Raw genomic sequence first — 25,043 nt, forward strand, 5'->3', positions numbered from 1 at the left:
ATTAGAAAATACACAACCCTTGCTGTTGTTTGGTCTTTGTCCTGCTCAAAACAAGTATCTCTCAGTCAAGTGATTAACAGTCTCATAATCCATGAAACAGGGGTGACCGACAGGCTCAGTCAGTGGAGCATAAGACTCTTGATCTCCGGGTCATGCATTCTAGCCCCATGTTAGGTGTGGAGATAACTTAAAAAACAAAATCTTCAAAAATGAATCCGTAAAATAAAACTTTGCTTTTTCTAATTATTTTGTCTACGGGCTTCTGAACGTTCACCACCCTTTGAGCCTTGAGCACTGTTTGGACTTACTGCCATCTAGTGTCTCTGAAAACATAAGTTTATTTGTGTTTCTCAACAAGACACTTCCCAAACCTGTGCAAATGAGCAAATACGTTTCTGCTTTTGGAATGGGAGTATCTCTGTTTTGATTTTATTTATATTACATTTGAATTAATATAAAATAAGTCTGGCCACATTACCCTCTCTATTTTTTCTCCATCCAGTTATCTACAGTTTCTTGGATCCCTCTGATTTACACTCTTGCTAAGACTTTCATTGTGAGAATTCCTCACAAATGCTATCAGAGGTGGGCCAGTATGCCCACTGTACAAAAGTGTCTAGTCTTCAGGAGCACACAGGAGTTGAAGTCAAGCTTTCCAAGTCAAATGCAGAGCGGATTGGGTGGCTCAGGGACAGGCATCTTTCCCTAATTTGCAAATAAAACTTAGCAGCCGCCCTGGTATCATTCTACAATGGTGCCCACCCAAAAGTCAGGACTCGCTGTTCCCCTGAGGCTACTGGTTAGGATTAGCGTGGGTTTCTGTTTTCGTCTGTTTTTACAAGGCTGGGAAAGATTCTTAACCATTATCTGTGAAGATAATATATTCTCAAGCTATTGCAGTTCAGTTTGGTCTGGTGTGGTTAGAGTTTTGCCTAGGCAATTACAATAACGAACGCTTTTCTCAGAACGTGAGTTAGAGACATACCCGCATTTTCATTGCAGCTATCTGTGCACTTGTTCAAATATACCAGAACACATTTTCTTTTCCACCACATCCTTCATTATAATTCTCTTGTTCTTCAAAGGTCCCAAGCCACTCGTTTCCGTTGGCATCAACCAGCCCCTTTTGACAAGCAGCAGACATGGGCCATAGATAATGTCTATATCGGAGACGGCTGTATAGATATGTGCAGTGGCCACGGAAGGTGCATCCAAGGAAGCTGTGTGTAAGTCCATTGGGTTTTCCTCCTTCCGTAGGAAGCTCCTGACTCTCGTTCCAGCCGGGAGATTTTTCCAAACCTGGATCTGTAATCACCCCAAAGCTGCCGTCAGTTGTATGGTTTTCTTGAAATCTGATAACTGTAGAGCTTATGGATATGGTATCTTCCTTCATGCTCAGAGATTAGGAACTGAACAATAGCTATTTTGTCAAGCAAAAGGTGAATTAGCATCAACTGTATTTTATTTCCTTCTGTGTTCCTATGATACCCCAGAAAAGGATATTGGAAGAGGTTCAGGAGTTCAGTATATTCTGACCAAAAATAGTATGTCGTAAGTATTTTTCTCACTCAGGCCTGAATGCATCAATCTATTGATACGCATTACTTGTGGTTGAATTGGTATTCCCTGTGGTTTGCATAAGAAGGTTTTAAATGCCTGCTCAATTTGCTGTTGATGGAGAAGCCTGGTATTTTACTTTGCAAGCCTTAGCATCTTTGGAAGGATCTAAATAAAGTGTGTGTGTGTGTGTGTGTGTGTGTGTGTGTGTGTGTGTGTGTATGCATGCATGCATGTCTTATGTACCGCAGGCCTTTGTGCTTTATTTTCAAAGATTTTTGCTGTTTGTTAGGGTAGTATGAATGAAGATGCTGATAAAGAATTCATACCCCCTTCTCCGCTAATCTCCACATGCCTGGGGGGTCTTTCTTTTGGATAATGATTCTAGCCCGTATCCAGAATGACCTCTGAGACCCCAGAGTCTCCATCCTACATTCACATTTCTTCCCACACTGAACATGAAGTCCTTCGGTCAAAGATGGCAGATGCTACCCAAAATACCCACTGCCTTTTGGAACATAGCATCTTGGATTCCCAATTGACCCAAAGCCTCTTTAAAAAGACCAATTTCCTGAGTTATTAGGACCTACCGGTTCAGTTTGGCAGCCACAATTTCTTATCGGCTTGCTAGAGCTGTGTCATGTAGAGACAGGGCTCTAGTAAATCCTCTGAAGTTGCTTCTTTCCCTGTAAGCCCAAGTCACTATTTTAGGAATGCCTAAAGGCAGTTAATTCACAGATTATTTCTAACCTAAAGCACTGTTTAGAAAAGCAGATGAACTCTGGAAAGCTCTGTGAAGATAAGTAAGGTTTCATCATCCCAGACTAGGAATAGCAGCTGTCTTCACTAGTTTGAGAACACAGTCGTGGAGGTTTTGTTTAATGTTGACTTTTCCTTTCTTTTCTCCATACCCAGCTGTGACGAGCAGTGGGGTGGCCTGTACTGTGATGAGCCCGAGATTTCCCTTCCAACCCAACTCAAAGACAACTTCAACAGGGCTCCAGCCAGCCAGAACTGGTTGACTGTTAACGGAGGGAAACTCAGTACCGTGTGTGGCGCTGTGGCTTCAGGAATGGCTCTCCACTTCAGCGGGGTGAGCATTTGGCTACTGGTCATTTGTTTCTGCATCTGCTGAGGTTCCCCCGAAAGAATTGAGTCTCTTTTAAAGCTTAATTGGCAAATCAAGATGCAGAATTAGACACGCTAAACTCACAACCCTGATGCGAACTTGAGACGTTACACAAATCAGAAAATACTAATTATTTCCAGCATGTTTCCCATTGCAACTCAGTTGAGACCATTTAATTATGCAAGGTAGTGTCGGCACAAGGCATATGTAAGCACACATTAAAAAGGACTTAAGTGACTTTTCATCCTAGGAGAGAGTGCTTGCACAATGTGCGAGGGTCTTCCATCCGGATGATGCTCTAATTGAAAACTCTTGAGCTTGCAACAGATTTGGGATATAAGGAACCAGGAATTGGGAAAATGAACTTCAGTGTTTCCTGAATCTATTAACAACAGTTAATTCTTCCTTTTTTTTTTTAAGGTTTTATTTATTTGTTTGACAAAGAGAGATCTCAAATAGGCAGAGAGGCAGGCAGAGACAGAGAGGGGGAAGCAGGCTTCCTGCTGAGCAGAGAGCTGATGTGGGGCTCGATCCCAGGATCCTGACATCACTACCCAAGCTGAAGGCAGAGGCTTAACCCACTGAGCCACCCAGGTGCCCCCAGTTAATTCTTTCTATAAATTATCAAAGAAAGAATAACAGTAATGACTAGACATTTTTATTTATAGCAAATTATTTTGCAAATGACAACAGCAAAAAATGTTAGAAAATTTCTTTGATGGGGCTCCGAGGTGGCTCAGTCGGTTAAGCATCTACCTTCAGGTCAGGTCATGATCCCAGGGTCCTGGGATTGAGCCCCATGTCAAGCTCTCTGCTCAGCGGGGAGTCTGCTTCTCCCTTTCCCTCTGCTTCTCTCTCTCTCCTTCTCATAAATAAATAAAACCTTAAAAAAAAAAAAAAGAAAAAAATTTCTTTGAGAAATTTTATGGTCTTTCTAATTGCTGCTGAAGATAAAGTGTTTAAAAATAGAATTTCTTCAATATCATACTTAAATACCCTTCATAATAAATTTTGTTTTCAAAAATTACAAATTCATTGTCAGGTCTTTATTTTCCTAACATTCCCTAGCTTGGAATTTGCTTTTGGTCAAATAAAGTGTATTATTTTTCAGTGTTTTAGCTGACAGTAACAATACAAGATTTCTATAATCCTTAACACTAAGAATGCACGTTTACAATACTCTTCCTAGTGTAGGCAGAACTCCAAGAGGCCTAGTTTTCTGCATGTGTTCAACTAAGAAATATTGGCCTATCTACACTAATAAGTTAATACAGATGACACTAAAATCAGCTATGAAAGTTTAAATAAAAATCATTACAACTATTATGTGTAATTAACAATTAAATTGTATGAAATCCTTAGATGTAGTCATTTTAAAATTTCATATTAAAATAGTTATCTCAACATGCTCTTTTATGAATAGTTTTTACCTTTTAAAAAAATCTAAAAATGCCTGTGAGTAACTAGAAATAGTTTAATAAAACAGAATAGTTACTTTAATTTCAGCTCTCAGTTTGCTTATTAAAAAAAAGAGAGAGAATCTCCTTAGAATACATCATTCTTTGTAGTAAATTCTAATAATGAAATTTCAAAGTTTAGCAGATATTTGCTGACCTGCCGTGTGCTAGAGGCCAGGCTGGGAGCTTGGATAAGGGAGAGATGATGGAAACACCAGTATTACAATACCATGGGACTTGTATTACAAAAGAAATATAAAATGATGGAAGCCAGAGAAAACCTTTAACCTGCACTTAGGATTCTTTTTTTTTTTTTAAAGATTTTATTTATTTATTTATTTGAGAGCGAGACAGTGAGAGAGAGCATGAGGGAGGAGAAGGTCAGAGGGAGAAGCAGACTCCCCATGGAGCTGGGAGCCCGATGTGGGACTCGATCCCAGGACCCCGGGATCATGACCTGAGCCGAAGGCAGTCGTCCAACCAACTGAGCCACCCAGGCGTCCCTGCACTTAGGATTCTTTATCACCGTTTTTGTTGGATTCTGCTCTTCTCCCTTAGGGTTGCAGTCGACTGCTAGTCACCGTGGATCTGAACCTCACTAATGCCGAGTTCATCCAATTTTACTTCATGTACGGATGCCTGATTACACCGAACAACCGTAACCAAGGTGTTCTCCTGGAATACTCCGTGAATGGAGGCATTACCTGGAACCTGCTGATGGAAATTTTCTATGATCAATACAGTAAACCTGGGTTTGTATTCTGTTTCATCTTTAATAATGAGTATGTCAAGCAAAGAGGATTGATGAGGTCTGCCAGCTTTCATCATGGGGACTGTGGGCGACCCGGAAACATACCCATTGGTAGAGATGCTTCTGAGACTGCCATAAAGATAAGGTTTCTGAGCTGAGTGAGCAGCTGGTTTGAGTTTTTATTTTACGAACAATTAATTTTTTAATTCTAGAATAAGATAAAATATGTTATCACAATGCCAGTCGTGAATAGACCCAGTGCAAAAACTCATGTGAATTAATGAATATATGGTATTAATTTCAACAACATTTGGGAAAATAGAAATAGGAAAACAATATATTCATTCATTCATTTATATAGTGTTCACTCCTTTTTAGAGAATTGAGGACTTGGAAATAAACAGAATAAAATGTAAATATCTTTAAGAAGCACAGAGTCTATTTTTTAAGTATTTATTTCAAAACCCTCACAATGGGTTTAATAAACACAATGTATGAGTCATTTAAAATATATATATTCTCAGAGGGCAAAAAGCAATCAATGTGACCAATGATAAAAGTTTAAAAAGGGTCTTAAAAAGTAAAATAGCATATTTATTAAAGTGGAAGAAGGAAAAGAGAGAAGAAGGTAAGAGAGAGAGAAAGAAGAAATTTGGAGGAAAGGAGAGAGCAGAGCAGACGAGAAAGGAGGAATGAATATAGCCCAACCAAGAAACATAAAATAATTAAAAGCACCCAAAAAGGAAGACAAAACATAGATAATCCCTCAGTGCATGGCAAACCAGGTATGGACTAAAAATTAGGTAAAGTAAAAACAATGAAAGAATCTTATAAATGTTCATTTAAACTCAATGTATCCATTAAGAAGTTGTTGTGAATGGCAGAAAACCCCAAGTAACTTAAACAGAAGGGTTTTGTTTTCTCTCTTATATAAATTAAATCCAGAAGAAAGTAACCCAGGATTGCTACAGTGGCTCCACAAGCATCAGAGACCCAGGTTCCTTCTACCTATTACTTTTGCCACGTTCGACACATGACCTCTATCTCATGGTCCAAAAGGGCAACTCCAGCTCCTCCACATTCCCTCCTGCAGAAGGGAGGATGGGCGGGAGGGGCGTTCTCTCTCTCTTCAAGGACACCTCCTACCAGTTGCCCCTATTTCCATTCACATTCCATTAACCAGAATTTAGTCATGGAAACACATCTAGATGCGAGGGAGTCTGGGACATACCGTCTTTATTCTGGGTGACTGTTCGCCTTGCAAAAAAGATAGGCTCCTATTATGAAGGAAGAAGGGGCAAATGGCAGTTGAGGAAATGCCAGCCACAAGCAAATGTTTTTAAATCCTGCACCTGCGTTAAATTTGGACCCAGTAAAGGAATCCAGAGAAGCTTAGAGGAACACAGTGTAATAGTGCAAAAAACATGCTCATCTATTAGTAGAAGACAATAGATAAGCCCAGTAAACCACTTCCTTAGTCTTTATGGAAAAAGTTATAAAGACTCGGGTAAGAGTTCTTGAACATTTAGCATAATATACAGAAAAAAGGAAGTTAAGTTAGGATATAATCAGAACTGTCTGATCCACTTTCGTTCTCTCAGGGAGAAACAAATTGACCAAATTAGGAACAGTTGGTCATAATTTATTTAAACTTCCAACAGCCTTAGTTAGGTAAATTTCCATTCCAAAAGTTTGTAAAATGTGGTCAAGGATTTATCAGAGAAGGGAAACTAATTTAGAAATTGGAAAGAAAAAAAAAAGATAAAGATCATTGCTCTGGGTAAAGAAGTCTGATTGTGGGGCGCCTGGGTGGCTCAGTGGTTAAAGCCTCTGCCTTCAGCTCAGGTCATGATCTCAGGGTCCTGGAATCGAGTCCCGCATCGGGCTCTCTGCTCAGCAGGGAGCCTGCCTCCTCCTCCTCTCTCTCTCTCTCCCTGCCTCTCTGCCTACTCGTGATCTGTCAAATAAAAAAAAAAAAAAAATCTTAAAAAAAAAAAAGTCTGATTGTATGTCCCTCCAGGAGCAGATAGATTTCTGATATTATTTGATACACTTTAAAATGTTAAACATGCCAAATCAATGCAGATAAGTTCTAGAAAGAACTTACAAGGTGAGCATACAAAAAGGGGGCAAGGAGAGGTGCAGATGAATTTCAAAACTGAAATGCATGGGGAAATAAACTTTGGGAAAGACTATTTGCCTAGGCATTGATGGTCTCCAGAGTGACAGTAACTATACAGGTAAGGATCTAGGATTCACAGTCTGTGCTTTCCATGTGTACCCTTTAGTACACAAAATGCATCTTGGTATTGGGATACACAAAAGGAAGGACATAGTTCAAAAAGTATTTAAAATTCAAGTACTGAAAATCCAACCAAAAGCATCCTTGATTTGAATGGGTCTCAGTTGGTCCCCATCTGGAATATGGCCTACTCTTCTGGTCTCTGTACCTCAAGACAGACAAAAAAGAGAAAAGAGGAAGGAAAAATAAAATCAACAAGTAGATACTATATAAATAAAACTAAAATAGTGAATGCTCTTCAGTGTGAAAGACAAAAACTAAAGGGGCCACCACGAACATCCTCAACTTAAGGGTTCTTCACAGGATGAATTTGGGCTTACTGGCTAGGTCTTGGAACACTAACACTAAGAGGCAGCCTTTAAAAGTAAAGGAAAGTAGATTAGCATAGATTTAAAAAATAGGAATTTATGCAAAGGAGGTTAAACCACAGGAAGTTATTTTCCCCAGCCAACTTTATGGCTGTGAATACAAGTTCAAAAGAGTTTGATACCCTCTTGAGCTTTAAATGCATAATTGCGATGAAGGGGTATTTTAGACCACATGTCTAGCTGGTTCTGATTCATATTGGAGCATGAAGTCAGATTTGTCTATGTCTGTTCTTCGTGACTGGGTTGGGGACAGCATGCTGGGCTTCTTTCTTAGCCACGGTTCTTACTCAGCGTATTTCGTATAGTGTTTTCAATAAAACATAAAAACAAAGTCAATGTCAAACTACAGGCAACTGATAAAATAATTACAAAAACCTGGCACCCTCAAGCTGAGAGCCCAGATGTCCTGCCACAATCCAATGTCTAAATTCTAAGCAAATTGCTGCTACTCATGGAAGTAGAATGAAATCGAGGTGCCAGGGGAAGGAAGAGATGAAACCAATCCGTAGGAGAGAGGAAAAAAAAAGTTAGTCTTGGCTTATGTCTACCAAAGTGCATATCCCTAGGCCTACAGATTTGGAGATGCCCTGGGCAAGCAGAAAATTGTAAAGTCCCTTTAAGGCCTGCCAGGGACACTTAGAATAAGTAGGTAGTTCCACAATTCTTGAATTTGTTCACATTCTGTTTCCCCAATTTATTTTTTTTTAAGATTTTATTTATTTATTTGACAGACAGAGATCACAAGTAGGCAGAGAAGCAGACAGATAGAGAGAGGTGGAAGCAGGCTCCCTGCAGAGCACAGAGCCCGATGTGGGGCTCGATCCCAGGACACTAGGACCATGACCTGAGCCGAAAGCAGAGGCTTTAACCCACTGAGCCACCCAGGTGCCCCCTGTTTCCCCAATTTAGGGACTCCTGAACCTTCATAAACTCAAGCTAGTTTATCATGGTTTTTAAAAGTTAAAAATTTTACATTTTAAACTAAAATAAAATTTTTTTTAATTTTTTAAATTAAATTTAAAAATGTTTAAATTTTATCTCATGCCCTCCCCGACCCACCACGTGACTTGTAACATCTTATCTCTTGTTGTAAATCTTTGACTCACGAGACATTGACATGATCCCCCACCCTCACCCCCATCATTTTCTCACAGATTTGTGAATATCCTTCTCCCTCCTGATGCTAAAGAGATTGCTACTCGCTTCCGCTGGTGGCAGCCAAGACACGACGGCCTGGATCAGAACGATTGGGCCATCGACAATGTCCTCATCTCGGGCTCTGCTGACCAGAGGACCGTCATGCTAGACACTTTCAGCAGTGCCCCCGTGCCCCAGCATGAGCGCTCCCCCGCAGACGCTGGCCCCGTTGGGAGAATTGCCTTCGACATGTTTATGGAGGATAAAACTGCAGGTACATTTTTCCCTAATGCTAAATAAAAATCCAGCAGAAATGTAGTGTAGATTTGGGTCTTTTCAAAAAAGTAGAATGTGGTGCCTCTTACAGGTTCTCAAATGGTATAGAGACCGTGAAAATGCTTTCACCCTTTTGTTTCTTTCAAACTTCCTGGTTTATGTTGTAACTACATCTTTTCTTTCATTCAAGCAGCAAGAATGTTTTAATAAATAACATTCTATAATAATCCCTTTTCTTTTTTTTAAGAGAGTCTTCATTTCTGTGCTTCCTGTATTTTCTCCTTTGGGTAGAAAGCCAACATTTCCTGGTCATTTGTTTTAATACCCAAAGACAAGTGTCTTGTTTTACTACGTGTCAGATGCCTTTGGGATGGCATTTCATGTTTACGAGAATGTCTAAAGGTCTTGCTGGTTACTCTTCATTCTCTCTAGAAGTAGAGCAGTAATCCTGCTGAACCAGAAAAGATCTCTACATGCCATGATCGTTTTTAATGTCTTGTCTTGTTAACTGAAAATCTGGTCTCTTTTTTAAAAGTGGTGTCTTATGTCAAGTTTGTGGCTTTATCATGTCACATCCTTGGTTATACTACATAAAACATGGTATCCTCAGGCAAAGCAGTGATGTTGAATTATACAGCTCCTACCAATACTGCAAGTGTTATCTGAAAGAATTATCTGAAAATCGTTCTCTGAAGAAGGTTATTAAGAAGATTGACTTAGGGGCACCTGGGTGGCTCAGTGGGTTGAAACCTCTGCCTTCGGCCCACGTCATGATCCCAGGCTCCTGGGATCGAGCCCCACATCAGGCTCTCTGCTCAGCGGGGAGCCTGCTTCCTCCTCTCTCTCTGCCTGCCTCTCTGCCTGCTTGTGATCTCTGTCTGCCATATAAATAAATAAAATCTTAAAAAAAAAAAAAAAAAAGGAAGATTGACTTACACAGACCTGGTTCAGACCCTGGCTAAATTATTATTTTTTCCCTGTGTAAAGATTTATGTAAGTGAGTTTCTGGTCAGAGAATAATTGAAGCACTGCCTCTTTGTGAATACAAGCAAATACAGATTATTTTTTCAAGTACCTAAAATATGGGGTTTTACTTTAGGTTTGACTGGTGATGTGCAATTGGAGAATTTAAACACTGGTTTTCTAGACGCTATGATATCTGCTTACAGAAGTAGTTTCTGATATTTCAGAAGGGATTGATGAGGGAGTTGATTAATGAAACCTGCTTTCATCAGGACTTGGAGTTGTAGCCTAAAACGTGCACCCCGGAATAAACGGGTGCGGGGTATTCTCAATGGAATTCAAGTTGTGTACTTGAATCTTGAATCAAGTACTGTGTACCTTGAATCTTGAGTAGTAGATGCAGGATTAAATCTAGCTCCAAATCCCATGAATCAGGATGGGATATGGAATGAAAATTAGCAGGTAATGGCAATAGCATTGTGTTAGCCATCTGAACCCAGACATAAACTGCTTGTTCTGTGACATTGGTCAACGCTCAGATGAACTCCAAAGGACACCACACAGGTGAAGGCTGAGTTTCAGTGACATTGTTTGGTCTCTCCTCTCACTTCTCTGATGCCATATGACTCTGTTACTCACACAGTGGCCCCATGCCTCCAATTATACCTGTTCGTCGCCATTGTAAATGCTCGAGCTAACCAGGAAACTTTGAGAGGAAGAGACCTATAAAATCAGAGTATATTGTGAATTAGATGCAATTTACAGATATGTTCCATTCCTAAACTTTCTGGAATAAAATCATACTGTTAAAGACACCTGTCTTAGAAAAGAAAGGACATTGTGGGCGGTGGGGGTGGGGTGCGTGTGTAGATGTGTACTTGTGTGTGATTGAGAAATAGGAGGAGAGACAATAGGATGTACTTGGCATTAATCAGGTCATAGTCTTGTTGCCTACATTTTCCTTTGACTCTTACAAGCCTGTTTTTAGTCACTTAGTTGAGGTATAATTGACATACAAAAAGCTGTTATTAATGTATACAACTTGATGAGTTTGGAGATAAGTATACACCCAAGAGACCATCACCACAACCAAGGTCACAAATTGATCAATCACCTCCTAAAGCTTCTTCACACAGGCACCCCCCACCTTTTTTTAACCTTCTTAGCAAATTTTTAAATATATAACACAGTATTGGTAACTATAGGTCCTCTGTCGCACAGTAGATCTCCGGAACTTATTGCCCTGTATTCCTGAAACTTTACGCATGCCCTCTGACTGACATTTCTTCCTCTCCTCAACCCCTAGTAACTGCTATTCTACTCTCTGGTTCTACGAGTTTGAATATTACAATTTATTTAATTATGCAGATGACACTATGAGTATTTCAGTAGAAATAGCTAACTTACTTCCCTATCATATTACTAACAACTCTTTGTCCTTTAAATCCTCCCTACAAATTAAATATTTATCAGAAAAGAATTTGGGGGCGCCTGGGTGGCTCAGTGGGTTGGGCCTCTTCCTTCGGCTCAGGTAATGATCCCAGGGTCCTGGGATCAAGTCCCGCGTCGGGCTCTCTACTCAGCAGGGAGCCTGCTTCCCCCCTCCTCTGCCTGCCTCTCTGCCTACTTGTGATCTCTCTCTCTGTCAAATAGATAAATAAAATCTTAAAAAAAAAAAAAAGAATTTATATAGGGACACCTTGTGGGCTCAGTAGGAGAGCATATGATTCTTGATCTTGGAGTCATAAGCTCGAGCCCCACACTGGGTGTATAGATTACTAAAAATTAAGTAAATAAATAAAATTGGTATACATGTCCCTTTGCTTTTCATTTATAACACATACAATACACTTTTTTCCTAAATGTAGACTTACCAATATTGGATAGTAGGTATATCTCAACCTCCTGGTACCCATGTTCCTAAAATGGTATGTTTATATTAGTGTTTTGCCTGTGGATTGTATGTAATGTAAGAGAGATTTCTACTGAAAATAATCTTGCATAGAGTGAAAAATGGCTTCAAGTAATTTTGCTATGAATTTGTCATAAAATAAAACATAAAATTTTTCTTCATTTAAGTGAATGAGCATTGGCTATTCCATGATGATTGCACAGTAGAAAGATTCTGTGACTCCCCTGATGGCGTCATGATTTGCGGCAGCCATGATGGAAGAGAAGTGTATGCAGTGACCCATGACCTGACTCCCACGGAAGGCTGGATCATGCAGTTCAAGGTGAAAATGTTATGGTTACATAAATAACCAACCACTAGCAATATAAAAATGAAAAAACAATTTGTAGAGATAAAGATCAGACATTTCACTGACTTAATCTCTACTTTGAAAAATAAAATGTGTGTTTCAGTAATGTCCATCTCAACTATATTTAACTTAATGATTAAAAGTGATTAAGATGATTTTACTTCTGAACTATGCCAAGATAAAACTTTCATAAATGTGTTTCTCCTCAGGATTAAATACTGATAGAGCAAAATAGTGACAATAAAAATGTAGGATATTGATTCCAGTTCCCATAATCATTATGAGTTAGCCAATATCTTCAAGAAAAGCTTAAAGCTATTATGGTCATAATAACCCTTTTTTTTTACAAGAGCATTTTAATGTTTCTAGAGAAAGAAAATTCTAGAAAACAAGGAATGATTAGCATTAATACTAACATCAGTTTTGGCCAAGATTTTATGTCAGCCAATTTGTTTTATGTCAACCAATTATTATCTATCTCACTCCACCGTATTAACAACAAATGTTGCAGTATATCTCTTTGCGTCAACAAAGGGTATTGTGCCTTATTAGACCTTCTGTTATCACTTCATTGCATCTTACTTGTAGTTGAAAGTGATTTATGGAGAGTCATAAATTGTACAACAAAATAGTAAACTTGGAAAAGCTGATAGCAATCCTTCTTGATCGAGTATTCTGCCAGATGGTAGTGCCAGACCATTAGCACAACAAACAACAATTTGTGAGAGTGGGCCCAGGCCTTCCACGGCAATCGGCCAGCCATGGCAGAAGCACGGCTTTCAGCTTCTCTCCAAAGTCCCTGCACAATATATTTGGCACTTTCTATAATTTGTCACCTTGGGCAACCACTTCACCTCCCCTGTCCATCAGCAGAACAGATAATGAACCTGGAAATACAGGATGGATGTGGTTGTAGCATCTATCAAGTGATCAGAAACTTTCTTGTTGCCAGGTCCTTAGAGCAGAAACATGTAATACGTTTTTAATCATTTGACAATCTTTCTTTTCTGTGTATTAGATCTCTGTTGGATGTAAAGTATCTGAAAAAGTTGCCCAGAATCAAATTCATGTGCAGTATTCTACTGACTTCGGTGTGAGCTGGAATTATCTGGTCCCTCAGTGCTTACCTGCAGACCCCAAATGTTCTGGAAGTGTTTCTCAGCCATCTGTATTCTTTCCAACCAAAGGGTGGAAAAGGATCACCTACCCACTTCCTGAAAGCTTAGTGGGGAAGTAAGTAGAAAATTAAAATAAAGCCTTGTTCCAAGCATCCAGAAGTTCATTAGGGATACCTGTTGAGCCTGAAATTTTATGTAATTGTGGGTAATAATGCTCTCTTACTCCCAACTCTAAAGGTTCTTTAATTGGTGACCTCCATGATGAGCTACCTTGAGGAGACCTCAAGTTTTAATCCTCAAACTTGGACCTTGGCAGGCCCTGCCATTTCCCATGCTTTAATCCCTGAACATGGGGACGGACCAATAGTGATAGCCTTAGAACCACATCGAAAGGTGTATGCTTCCTCATGAATCTTGTAGACTGTGGTCCACCATGCATCACATGCTTTCCATATTACTGCCTTGTCACTCCATAGATGGAACCAGGAGCAAATCCTAACTTGTCATAATGTTTGTACAAATCGTAATTTTTCATACTGTCTTTGCAAGTGTGGTTTGTAGATTTCATTTTTCTCTTACCAAAGCATTACGTTATGCACCCGCAGTGAAAAGTCATTAGCCTGGAGCAGTGGTGAGCAAGATGATTCAACCGTTCCCTGAGAAGTCTGTGGCTAAGTTAATTTAAAGCAATTCCAAAGGATTTCCCTTTAACTATAAAATTGGGGGAGGGGGTGGAGATACACTAGAGAAAATGACAGGTATACCTCCATCATATGAATCATAGAGACTGGCTAAATACAAAATCTTCTTATGAAACAGAATTATGATATATGATCAGAGCATATAGAACCTTTAAATAAGGTGCTTGCACTTGGCTTTGCCAGTCTGCCATAAATATCATTAACTACATGATCACTCACTGTTTCCTGAATCTGAAGGGCTTCATCAATTAACATGCTGGGAAATTAGATCAGGATACTTTCTGCGGCAGGTAACAGAAAACCCAATCCAAGTGGACTCAATTAAAAATGAAATGTATTATAGCTCTAATGAAAAGACAAGGATGAGTGAACTCTAACATGGGTTGATTCACAAGCTCAAGAATGTCCTCCAGGACATTGTTACTTCTTCCTCTTTGACTCTGACTCTTGTTGCACTGTCCCCACACTGGTGTCACACTCAGTCCTCACGAACATAGATAGCTTTGAGAAAACTGAAGCAGAATGCATCCTTACCTACATAAGGTTGGTAAGAGAAAGGAAGAGAAATAGAGTTGTATTTCTTTCAGAACCAGAGCAACTACCTCCTTGCATCCCGTTGGTACAAATTAGCTCAGGAAAGCCCATCCCTGACTCAGCCAATGGGCTAGAGAAGTTCTGTTACTCGTATGACTCACCTGGGGTGAATGGATGATGGGGAGCCACCATAAGGTCACTGCTTCATTTTACCCCTCCCGTTCTCCCTCTCTCTTTTTATAATGAGATATAACTTACATTCATTAAGCTGCACACATCTTAATTGTTCAGCACAATGAGTCCTTACCATCATGTAACCCGTGTGACCACCCCATAAACCAAGATACAGAGCATTGACATCACCCCAGAGAGTGTCCTCACGCCCTTTGAGCTCTTCCACCAAGACAGTACAGCTTGTTTTTGTACAGGGTTAATTACGAGGCTTGTATTTTCCCCAGAAGACAGAGAAGAGCAAAGATGAAATCAAAGTCTCGGGGAAATTGCCCTTTTAAAAAACCCTTTTAGAATTGTTTTCTAATTAGCAGAGTTGTTCTGAGAATATTGGTTATCTCTGGGGGTTCAGAAGTCGCTGTTCCCTGACCACCTGAGGACTGTGTGCCTGCTGACAAGTGTCTGTCAAAAGAGTCACTCGCCTTCTGTACAATTTCAGAAATGGTACTTAATGGGTCTAAAAAGCAACACAACCCCTGGACTCCAGCTCATAACCAGCTTCATTTACGATAGTTACAGTTTCACGTTTTAAAATATTCCTATTGCCTGGGGCGCCTGGGTGGCTCAGTGGGTTAAAGCCTCTGCCTTCGGCTCAGGTCATGATCCCAGTGGGATCGAGCCCCGCATCATCGGGCTCTCTGCTCAGCAGGGAGCCTGCTTCCCTTCCTCTCTCTCTGGCTGCCTCTCTACCTACCTGTGATCTCTGTCTGTCAAATAAATAAATAAAATCTAAAAAAAAATAAAAAAATTCCTGTTGCCTGAAATAGAGACTCCACTGCATTTTCATTTTGTTTTCCAAGTTCGCTCACAGAGCATAAAATTTAAATGAAACTGGCTTTAATGTTCCTCTACTAGAAATAGCTAATGGTGGTCAGAAAACATTTTTTATTTACCCATTTCATCCTGCTGGGATCATCTTAAATATTGCTTTTTTTTTTTTCTCTTGAGCACTGAATGTACACATAGGAAAGTGGACCTAAATCAAGTTAACATTGGTTCTCATTCCTTTGTTTTTGTGTTGTCTATAGTCCAGTAAGATTGAGGTTCTATCAGAAGTACTCAGACATGCAGTGGGCAATCGATAATTTCTACCTGGGCCCTGGATGCTTGGACAACTGTAGAGGCCATGGCGATTGCTTAAAGGAGCAGTGCATCTGTGATCCAGGATACTCTGGACCCAATTGCTACTTGACTCACACTCTAAAGGTAATGTTAAAGTCCCCAAAAGAAGCATTTACCCACAATACAGGTCATGCCTGAAGAGACATTGTGTGAGACTAACACTTCTTAACAGCATTCTTTGGGGGCCCCAGGAATAAATCATTTGGATGGCAACTAAAGAATATGCCTTAGGTTTCTTAGAGCCTAGAATATTAGGATCGAGTCTGGTACAATTTATCAGTTCATAAAATTAACCAGACTGTATCAATTGAAGAACATAAATACTCTGCTTTTTTTAAAGCAGACTCTTAGTTTGAAATCAATATTAAGTCTTCTTCACGTTTTCTGTAGATGGACAGTTTGAAGGAGGATGCTGATGTTATGAAGCAAATAACCTAGATTCGTTATCACAAAGAAACAAATTTTCAAAAATGACTAAACAGTACCTGCATTTTTTAATTGAATTATAATTGACATACAATGTGATTTTAGTTTCAGGTATGCATCGCAGTGATTGGGTAATACTGTCCATTACTCAGTGCTCACCGCGATGTGTAGTCCCCATTATGTCACCATCCAACATTATTACAATATTATCATTACCTGATTATTTGTTCAGAAAATTCAGGGCTCTGATGACCACTGCTGAAACATGGCTGTGTATTAAGAATAGAGAGGTCATTCTTGGAAACTTTAGCTGTTATGTCATTATTTACTGTGCAAAGTAAATACAGTTGCCCAACACAGTTGCCATATATACACTCTGTGTCTGTGAACAAATATAGTGCATTCATCATTGCAATAACAGAAAAGTGATTAAGCCAAAAAAGTACAAATGGCTGAAATCAAACATGTAAGTGGCAAGTGATGTAAACCAAACCTGTTCTGTCATTTTTTTTTTCTATAAGACACCAACAACTTTGGAATTAATAAGTTAAAAAAATAACATTGGAGCAATGCTCACTTGTTTCTGAAGCTGTTTGTCTATTTGTTATCAAATGAGATTATAATATGAGAAATCTAGCCCTAGATAATGAATTAACTTAAAAAAAGTCTAGTTTCTTTCATGAGCATTCAAATTTTATTCATATTCCTCAGTTGGATAAGAAATTATACAAGTCTGTATTATGAACTCTGATCAGACCTTTCTAATGAGAGTTTACATGGTTAACAATACAAGTCTTCTGACTCTTGTGTTTTTACATGTAAACCTCCATTTTTAAAATTGCATTTATTTGCTGGGGTGGGGCGCCTGGGTGGTTCAGTTGGTTAAGCATCCAACTCTTGATCTCAGTTCAGGTCTTGATCTCAGGGTTGTGAGTTCAAGCCCTGCATTGGAGCCTACTTTTTAAAAAAAGTTATTACATTTACTTGCTCACATTAGTAAGGTAAGGTAAGTCTGACACGTGACTTCATGTCCTTAACTATAAAGAGGATTATGTTCTGAGTTTGAAGAGAGTCCATTTAAATCATTTTAACTACACAGTAAGACACCAACTAGACAACTCATTGAAAAAAATGAAAAACTACAGTTTTTCTCTATACAGTTACTGCAATTGCAACTGTGACAAATTGTTTTCATGATACATCATTTCTGTCATTTACAAAACAAAAAACATAAGAATTATACCTCAACACAGTGCAAAACTACTATGGACAAAATGAAGGTACCATGGTCAAAATGAATAGAAAAATCAAGATGTTTACTACGATGTGAGGGGATGAAATAATTTCACATAAAATGTAGCCATAACAAACCCTAACATTTTGTTTATCTACTCTCTTTGGAAAATAGACTATTCCTGATTGTTGGTCATTCTCAGTTAAGATAAACTGGAGACGTAGGGAAAATATTCCAGATTTTGAGTATTTCTCATCATCATCCTGAATCTTGAACCTGATAAACATGTAAAACCTGACTTCCAAAGTTGATTTTCTTTTGATTCATACAAAAAACTTTGGTTTCAAACATCCCTGTCTAACCATATAGACCTTCCAAGTTCACACTGTCCCAGAATCTAGAGGGTCCTGGTTGCTTAAAGCAGTCTCCAAGGTAGGGGGCACACACTCCTGGGAGAAAACAGAACAATCCATTGAAAAATGTGAGGGGAAAAAAGTGCTTGAACATCCATTTTATTTTATCTTATTCCTTTACATTTTCATTTTTTGTGCATGTTTCATATAATAACAACTGTACTTCTATATACAATATAAGTAGATATATATATATTTGGAGAATATATGCTTAAGTAACTTCACAAATAGGAGTGTTACTATAGCCAACTTGCAGTTGTTTTATTTTATGATTCTTTCTAGACTTAAAATTCCAATGACTAAACATTATTTAATCACCTTAAATGACCATAATATATGATGAAAAAGAACATTGTAGAGAAATATCAGTTTTTTTTAATATCTTTGGAAAAGCATTTGAAATTGGCCCTATTTTTTTTAAGTCCAAGATGAAGCTACGTTGTCTAAATTATTACACAGTTATTATCTGAAATTTTTACCTTTAAGCACATCCCACTTAATTTTTTTCCCAGACTTTCCTGAAGGAACGTTTTGACAGTGAAGAAATCAAGCCTGATTTATGGATGTCCTTAGAAGGTGGGAGTACTTGTACAGAGTGTGGCATTCTTGCTGAGGACACTGCGCTCTATTTTGGGGGATCCACCGTGAGGCAAGCTATTACTCAAGATCTGGACCTCAGAGGGGCCAAGTAAGTCGTTTTTTTGTTATTTTAATCACAGCATCACAAGTTGGCCCCAAAGGAAGGAACGCACTTACGGGAGAAGTTGTTATCCAGGACTTGAGTAGACCACTTGTTTTAATTCACTGTTCTGATGGATCATAATGTGTGTTTGCATTCAGATTCCTGCAATATTGGGGACGCATCGGGAGTGAGAACAACATGACCTCCTGCCATCGGCCCATCTGCCGGAAGGAAGGCGTGCTGTTGGACTACTCTACCGATGGAGGCACGTTTCAGGGGTGAAAGCCACACCTTGGAGCAGATTCCCAGTTGACATCCAGTGCCCCTCAGGAAAATTTCTGCAAACTTTTGCTGCCTTTGCAGTGAGAATAGCAAAAATCACAGAGAGAAAACTGCAGATCTTCGTCACATTACCTGAGACCTATGTGTTCCACAGAATCTACCCACAAGGGGATAAGAGAGAAATCACACTAAAAAATAAGCTCCACACTTTATAAATAAAGAAAAAATCTGTGTAACTGAAGTTTGATTATAAATGATACAATTCAGAAATAAATTTGATATGGTTTCCAAGTAAGATCATTTTAAAAACACTTTTAAAACTTTTGTGTGAGCAATAAATAACAATAAATCTAGAAGAAAACTTTATTGTGAAAGAAGACAGTCTGAATTCATGAGTTTTTCAAAGAATATTTGAATAAAATTCAGTTGTATTATTTTGAAGTAGCTAAAACCAGACCAAGAATACCATGAAAGTCCTTAGAAAATGAATTTTAGCAGATAGGTATCACTTGACTGACTAGCAGAGATATTGATGAACTCAGAGTATTTTAGGGTATTCAAAGGTGTTTCCTTAAGTAATTTAAACATCCCACCTACAGTCTTATCAATTGATAAGAGGGGAACTTATCAGTCCAATGAAATAAAAATTGCCTAGATTTAAAATAGCTACATTAAAATGTTAAATTCCAGGGCATCTGGGTGGCTCAGGGGGTTAAAGTCTCTGCCTTCAGCTCAGGTCATGATGCCAGGGTCCTGGGATCAAGCCCCACACTGGGCTCTCTGCTCCGCAGGGAGCCTGCTTCCTCTTCTCTCTCTCTCTGCCTGCCTCCCTGCCTACTTGTGATCTCTGTCAAATAAATAAATAAAATCTTTTTTAAAACTACATTAAAAAATAAATAAACAAAATGTTAAATTCCTAGGAGTTCCTGTCCAGAAACATGCAAAACATGGATGTATCTCATTATTTATGAAAAAGAATGCACATAGCAATCTAGAACAAAATTTTAGGAGCAGAAAGTACGTAATTTTTATTTCAGTGTTTTTATTTTTGGCCAAATGTTTCTAACTACCCTTCTTCTCATACCATCAGCCTGGTTTTTGAAACAGTAGTGAGCATTTATATTAAAGTCAATGAAATCAATTATTATTTCCCAGTCAAAGATTTCTTTGGGAAGCTTATGGTAGCTGCAGTCTACTGTTGTTTTGGGGAGTTTTTTCCAGATATGTCACTATGTTGTGTATTTGTTACTATAGGAATTACTTGGACTTTGCTCCATGAGATGGATTACCAGAAATACATCTCTGTTAGACACGACTACATACTTCTTCCTGAGGACGCCCTCACCAACACAACTCGACTTCGCTGGTGGCAGCCTTTTGTGATCAGCAATGGACTCGTGGTGTCTGGAGTGGAGCGTGCGCAGTGGGCACTAGACAATATACTGATTGGAGGAGCAGAAATCAATCCTAGCCAACTGGTCGACACTTTCGATGATGGTAAGGATTTTGTGAGCCTTTTGCCTGCTTATGTCTTTAGGTGAGTTACTACGTGAAAAGCATTCAGAAACTACCTAGCACATATTCACTGCTCAACAAATGTGTTAGCTGTTCTTTTACCCAGTGGTTTATAAATCTTTAATATTAACTGTTTGTTGAATTGTCAACTGAGAATTTAATGAGTTCTGTTAAAGACAAAATGTCTTGTTATAAATATAATTTGAAATTTCAATATCCGGAATAATTTCAGTTTCTTTAGGAATTTCTGCACCACAGAGATGCACATTGCATTGTTTTAAGAGTGTGTCAAAAATTCTTTAATAGTACAAATCAACCAGACTAGCAGTTACATTTTTTAACTTGGTTAATCATTATTTGAGCATTTAATAATATCTTCTAAATTTTATTGATCACCTTGGATTTATATATTATACCAATTACATAGAAATCATTCTTGCCACATTGCTTCCAATTTCCCTTGACAGAAGGTACTTCCCATGAAGAAAACTGGAGTTTTTACCCTAATGCAGTAAGAACAGCAGGATTCTGTGGCAATCCATCCTTCCACCTCTACTGGCCAAATAAGAAGAAGGACAAGACTCACAATGCTCTCTCCTCCAGAGAACTCATTATACAACCAGGATATATGATGCAGTTTAAAGTAAGGGGAAGTCGCTCCTCCAGACATTGGGGATAGAGGATGGGGAGAATGCTTATTTGAACAACTCTAAGGAAATGACTGATTTCGTTCGTTAAAAGAAACTTTATCTTATGAATAAAAGAAGTAATCTTTAGCAAAGGCCTTTATCAGATAGGATTAGTTGAGCACAGATAAAATCAATTAGTTTGTTGGGACATAGCAAGAAATGTAACTGTATTGTATTTCATATATGTAATCTTGAGTTCAGTTTCCCAAACCCTGGAAATGAAAAGCTTATAGAGGTACCCCCACCTACTCTGCCTATTTTTCTTTCTCCCTCTTTCTCTCTCACATACACACAGTTTCTGTATCTCTTACTCTACACTGATTTCATATATTAAGCCACTTTCTATCCTTCTCCATCATGCCCATTTTTTTTTTGATCTCTGACTTCTAAACACAAATATATACAGTAGCCCAGTTGGAACTCCTCCAAATCCTCAGATTTAAAAAGGACTCTCAAACCTTTTACATGCATATTTTATTCATAAAGGAGAGTAAAGGGAAAGTCATAGGAGATCATTAATATTCAGATAATCAGAGAGAAAGATAAAGCAATATCAATTGATGTTTTTCTCTTTATAAAACATTTTATGAAAAAGGGTATTATAGAAAAATGCTTTGTTACTCAAAAACAATTGGTTGTTTATTTAAAACATTTATTAAATGTTTGGGGCCCCTGGGTGGCTCAGTGGATTAAGCCTCTGCCTTTGGCTCAGGTTATGATCCCAGGGTCCTGGGATCGAGCCCCGCGTCCTACTCTCTGCTCAGCAGGGAGCCTGCTTCCACCTCCCTCTCTACCTGCCTCTCTGCCTACTTGTGATCTCTCTCTGTCAGATAAATAAAATCTTTTAAAAAAAATGATGGTTAATAGTAAGAATCCTTTCTAGCAGGAATAAAAATGTATTCACAGCTGGTAGGAGAGAGAAATGGGGCGCTGTTATTTAATGGGTATAGAGCTTTGGATTTTGCACGATTTAAAAGTTCAGATCTTTTGCAAAAAAGAGGGGGATTAGGGATGTTCAGTGTTTTCCTCAGCTTTCTGTTAAACTCTCCTTCTGAAACTAAAGAGTGAGGGAATCTCCTTAAATACTACCACTCTATAGGTCTATCCTTAACTAAGTGGCATAAAGGATGCTGAAAGTCACGTCTGGTGTTACCCCACCCCTAATTCCAAGCCACCTCCTTTAAGAGTGAAGATTTTCCCTCTAGCAGGCCCACACCAGGACCTTATCAAAGTTGTCATATTTGATTAAGTTGGTTGGAGCCTCCTGTCTTGCTGCCTCTGTCAACCCAAACTGAAGAGATGGACATCATCTTCTCTAACCAAATCCATTTCTTTAAAAAAAAGAAAAAAGTTCATCCCCAGAAATGTAGTACTTAAAGTATCACCAACACTCCATTTTTCTAAGTCACCAACAATTTTCTAAACTTCACCCATTTCTTGCCTTTCCTTTCTGATCTGTACCCCTGGGCACTGTTGTCTTTGCCCTCCGCAGCTGGGGCCATCATGCACTTGTTTTCCTCTTGTTCTCCAGCTCTGAGTTCTCCTCCAGTTCTCCTTTTTCCTCCTTGGAATCTACTTCTGCTTCCTTTTTGGCTCCTCTTCTTCCTCCGACGCTCTAGATGTCAGCATTTTGCAGTACTTCTCTGCTCTCTTCTCTCTTAGATAGTCTCCCCATTGGAAATTCCATTCATCCTTTGGCTTCCGGGACATGTTTAAGACTTGCTCCCAGATCTGCCTTTCCAACCCTGACTGATTCACCAACCATTAATTCAGTACTTTTACATTCTGTGTACATTCCTACACTTTCATTGTCCGGCATCTCAGCTCGCAGCGGCAAACAGTGAACTTCATCTCCTCCCTCTCCCTACCAGCTCCTCTTTCTGATTCTCCTGTTTCTATTGATGGCACCACCTTTGACTTATTGATCAGCTTTAAAAGTTGAAGTAGTCCTTGATTTTTCACTCTTAACTTTTCACATCTAACCAGCTACTGCAGTCTTCTAATTTCCAGTGTGCCTGGCACCCATCCCATCTTCTCCGTTTGCTCTGTTCCCACTTGCACTCATTAAATCAGTAGTCCAGTAACTAGTTTTCCTTTCTACTCCCACCTGTCCTTCAACAGCACAGCAAGACTCATCTTTACAGAGCACAGCTCTGAGCACATTACTCCACTGCTCATAAACCTTTAATGGCTCCCCATGGCTTACCAAATTAAGGTCAAAAGCCAAAGACTACAGTTCATGGTCTACCAAACTCACTAATCTGTCTCATGTTCTCTCCCAGTATTCTACATCTTCTACAGCTGGACCAAATCATAGCTCATGCTCTCCTATAGACATGACACAGTGTCTTCCCACCTCTGTATCTTTGCTCATGCTCCTCCCATATAAATGTATTTCTCCTACCTCCACCTCTCACATTCTTCCCATTCTCCAGAGGCAGCTCGCATGCACCCTATTTGGTTAACCCTTTTATGTTTTGTTTTAGTTGAAGTATATTTGACATTTAACTTTGTGCAAATTTAATTTGTACAACATGTTGATTTGATACATATATATATTGTCATATGATTGCCATTGTAGTGAGAGCACCTCTATCATGTCACGTAATTATCATTTCTTTCTTGTGGCTGGAATAATTAAGATCTTCCACTTCTGATGAATTATTTTCCAATCCATTTAACCAAATACAGTCTCTCCTTCATAAGAAGCACCACAGCATTTTAGTTATATCTTTTATGATTTCCATTCTCATTATTGGAATATGCTTCTTACTCTCTCTGAAGCCAGGGCTTTTTTTCATGAGTGTGTGGCCTGAAATTTTTAGCACTAACCTTCCCCTGTATCAGCACTAAAATAGGATATGTTGATTATTAGATGATTAAGACTTAAATTTAAATTGCCGAAGTTTTATAGCACTTATGCAATATTAATGATTCAAACATTTAATTGCATATAATGTGGAAAGCTCTTATTCATATGGAAATGGAAAAACCACAAGAATAGAAATTCGTGCCAGAAATGAAGTAGCCTCAGGAAGTTAGGATATCAATGAAAATGTCTTGAACCAGTCATACTTCGAGTTTCTTTGCATTAATTCTCCAAGTGTTACTTTGCTTTCGGCTAAATTTTCTTCCCCAAATTTATGATTAATATGTTGTTATATTTATCCAGTAAATAGAAATAGCACTTTTTTTATTTGTTTTATTGCATAGTCATGGATATCATTCTGTTTACATCCAGCTCTGATTGATATGGAATGCCTTTTCCTCCTGGAGAGGCATCTGACTCTTAGTCTTACCAAAACTGCCAAATTTGGCAAGTAGAAAAAGTTGAAGAACAATAGCATAATCCAGAAATGTTAAAATTAGCCAGCTAGATCGATAGGTAAAAATTAGGCCTGGGGAAAAAAAATGGGGCCTGGTCATTTCTGTACAAAAACTTTTATGTTTTTGAAAAAAATACTTTTCTCAAAGGTTAAGAGCTTGCTCTTTTAACTTTTTTGTTTTTATTACTGAAGTATAATTGACATAAAATGTTATATTAGTTTCAGATGTACAACATAGTGATTTGACATTCCGTACATTACTCAGTGCTCACCACTATCTTAAGTCACTTCCAGTGTTAATACAGTATTTTCACCCATTTCATCCATTCCCTCTACCCCCTCTAGAAGTTACCAGTTTGTTCTCTGTATTTTTAAGTCTGTTTCTGTCTGTTCATTTGTTTTGTTTTTTAGATTACACAAATAAGTGAAATCATATGGTATTTGTCTTTCTCTGTCTTACTTCACTTAGCGAAATACACTCTAGATCCATCCATGTTGTCACAAATGGCAAGATCTTATTCTTTCTTATGGCTAGGTAATATTCCATTGTAGATATACCCCATATTTTG

At 38.6% G+C, this 25,043-nt stretch overlaps 1 protein-coding gene across 2 annotated transcripts in view; it reads left to right on the top strand.

The window, feature by feature from the left end:
* The window catches only part of LOC111155225 (reelin), a 505,959-nt gene that overhangs the window by 458,391 nt on the left and 22,525 nt on the right, over window positions 1-25,043 (top strand). For both annotated transcript variants that reach the window (XM_022515343.1, XM_022515345.1), the window contains exons 47-57: window positions 1,086-1,226; window positions 2,473-2,650; window positions 4,702-4,895; window positions 8,719-8,975; window positions 12,020-12,174; window positions 13,220-13,434; window positions 15,814-15,991; window positions 18,493-18,668; window positions 18,821-18,927; window positions 20,199-20,441; window positions 20,927-21,102. In XM_022515343.1, the coding sequence (XP_022371051.1) occupies window positions 1,086-1,226; window positions 2,473-2,650; window positions 4,702-4,895; window positions 8,719-8,975; window positions 12,020-12,174; window positions 13,220-13,434; window positions 15,814-15,991; window positions 18,493-18,668; window positions 18,821-18,927; window positions 20,199-20,441; window positions 20,927-21,102 (2,020 nt within the window). The remainder of the gene's footprint in view (window positions 1-1,085; window positions 1,227-2,472; window positions 2,651-4,701; window positions 4,896-8,718; window positions 8,976-12,019; window positions 12,175-13,219; window positions 13,435-15,813; window positions 15,992-18,492; window positions 18,669-18,820; window positions 18,928-20,198; window positions 20,442-20,926; window positions 21,103-25,043) is intronic.

This window comes from Enhydra lutris, unplaced genomic scaffold (genome assembly GCF_002288905.1).
Source record: "Enhydra lutris kenyoni isolate GAN:26980312 unplaced genomic scaffold, ASM228890v2 scaffoldscaffold40, whole genome shotgun sequence".
In the NCBI taxonomy this organism is placed as follows: domain Eukaryota; kingdom Metazoa; phylum Chordata; class Mammalia; order Carnivora; family Mustelidae; genus Enhydra; species Enhydra lutris.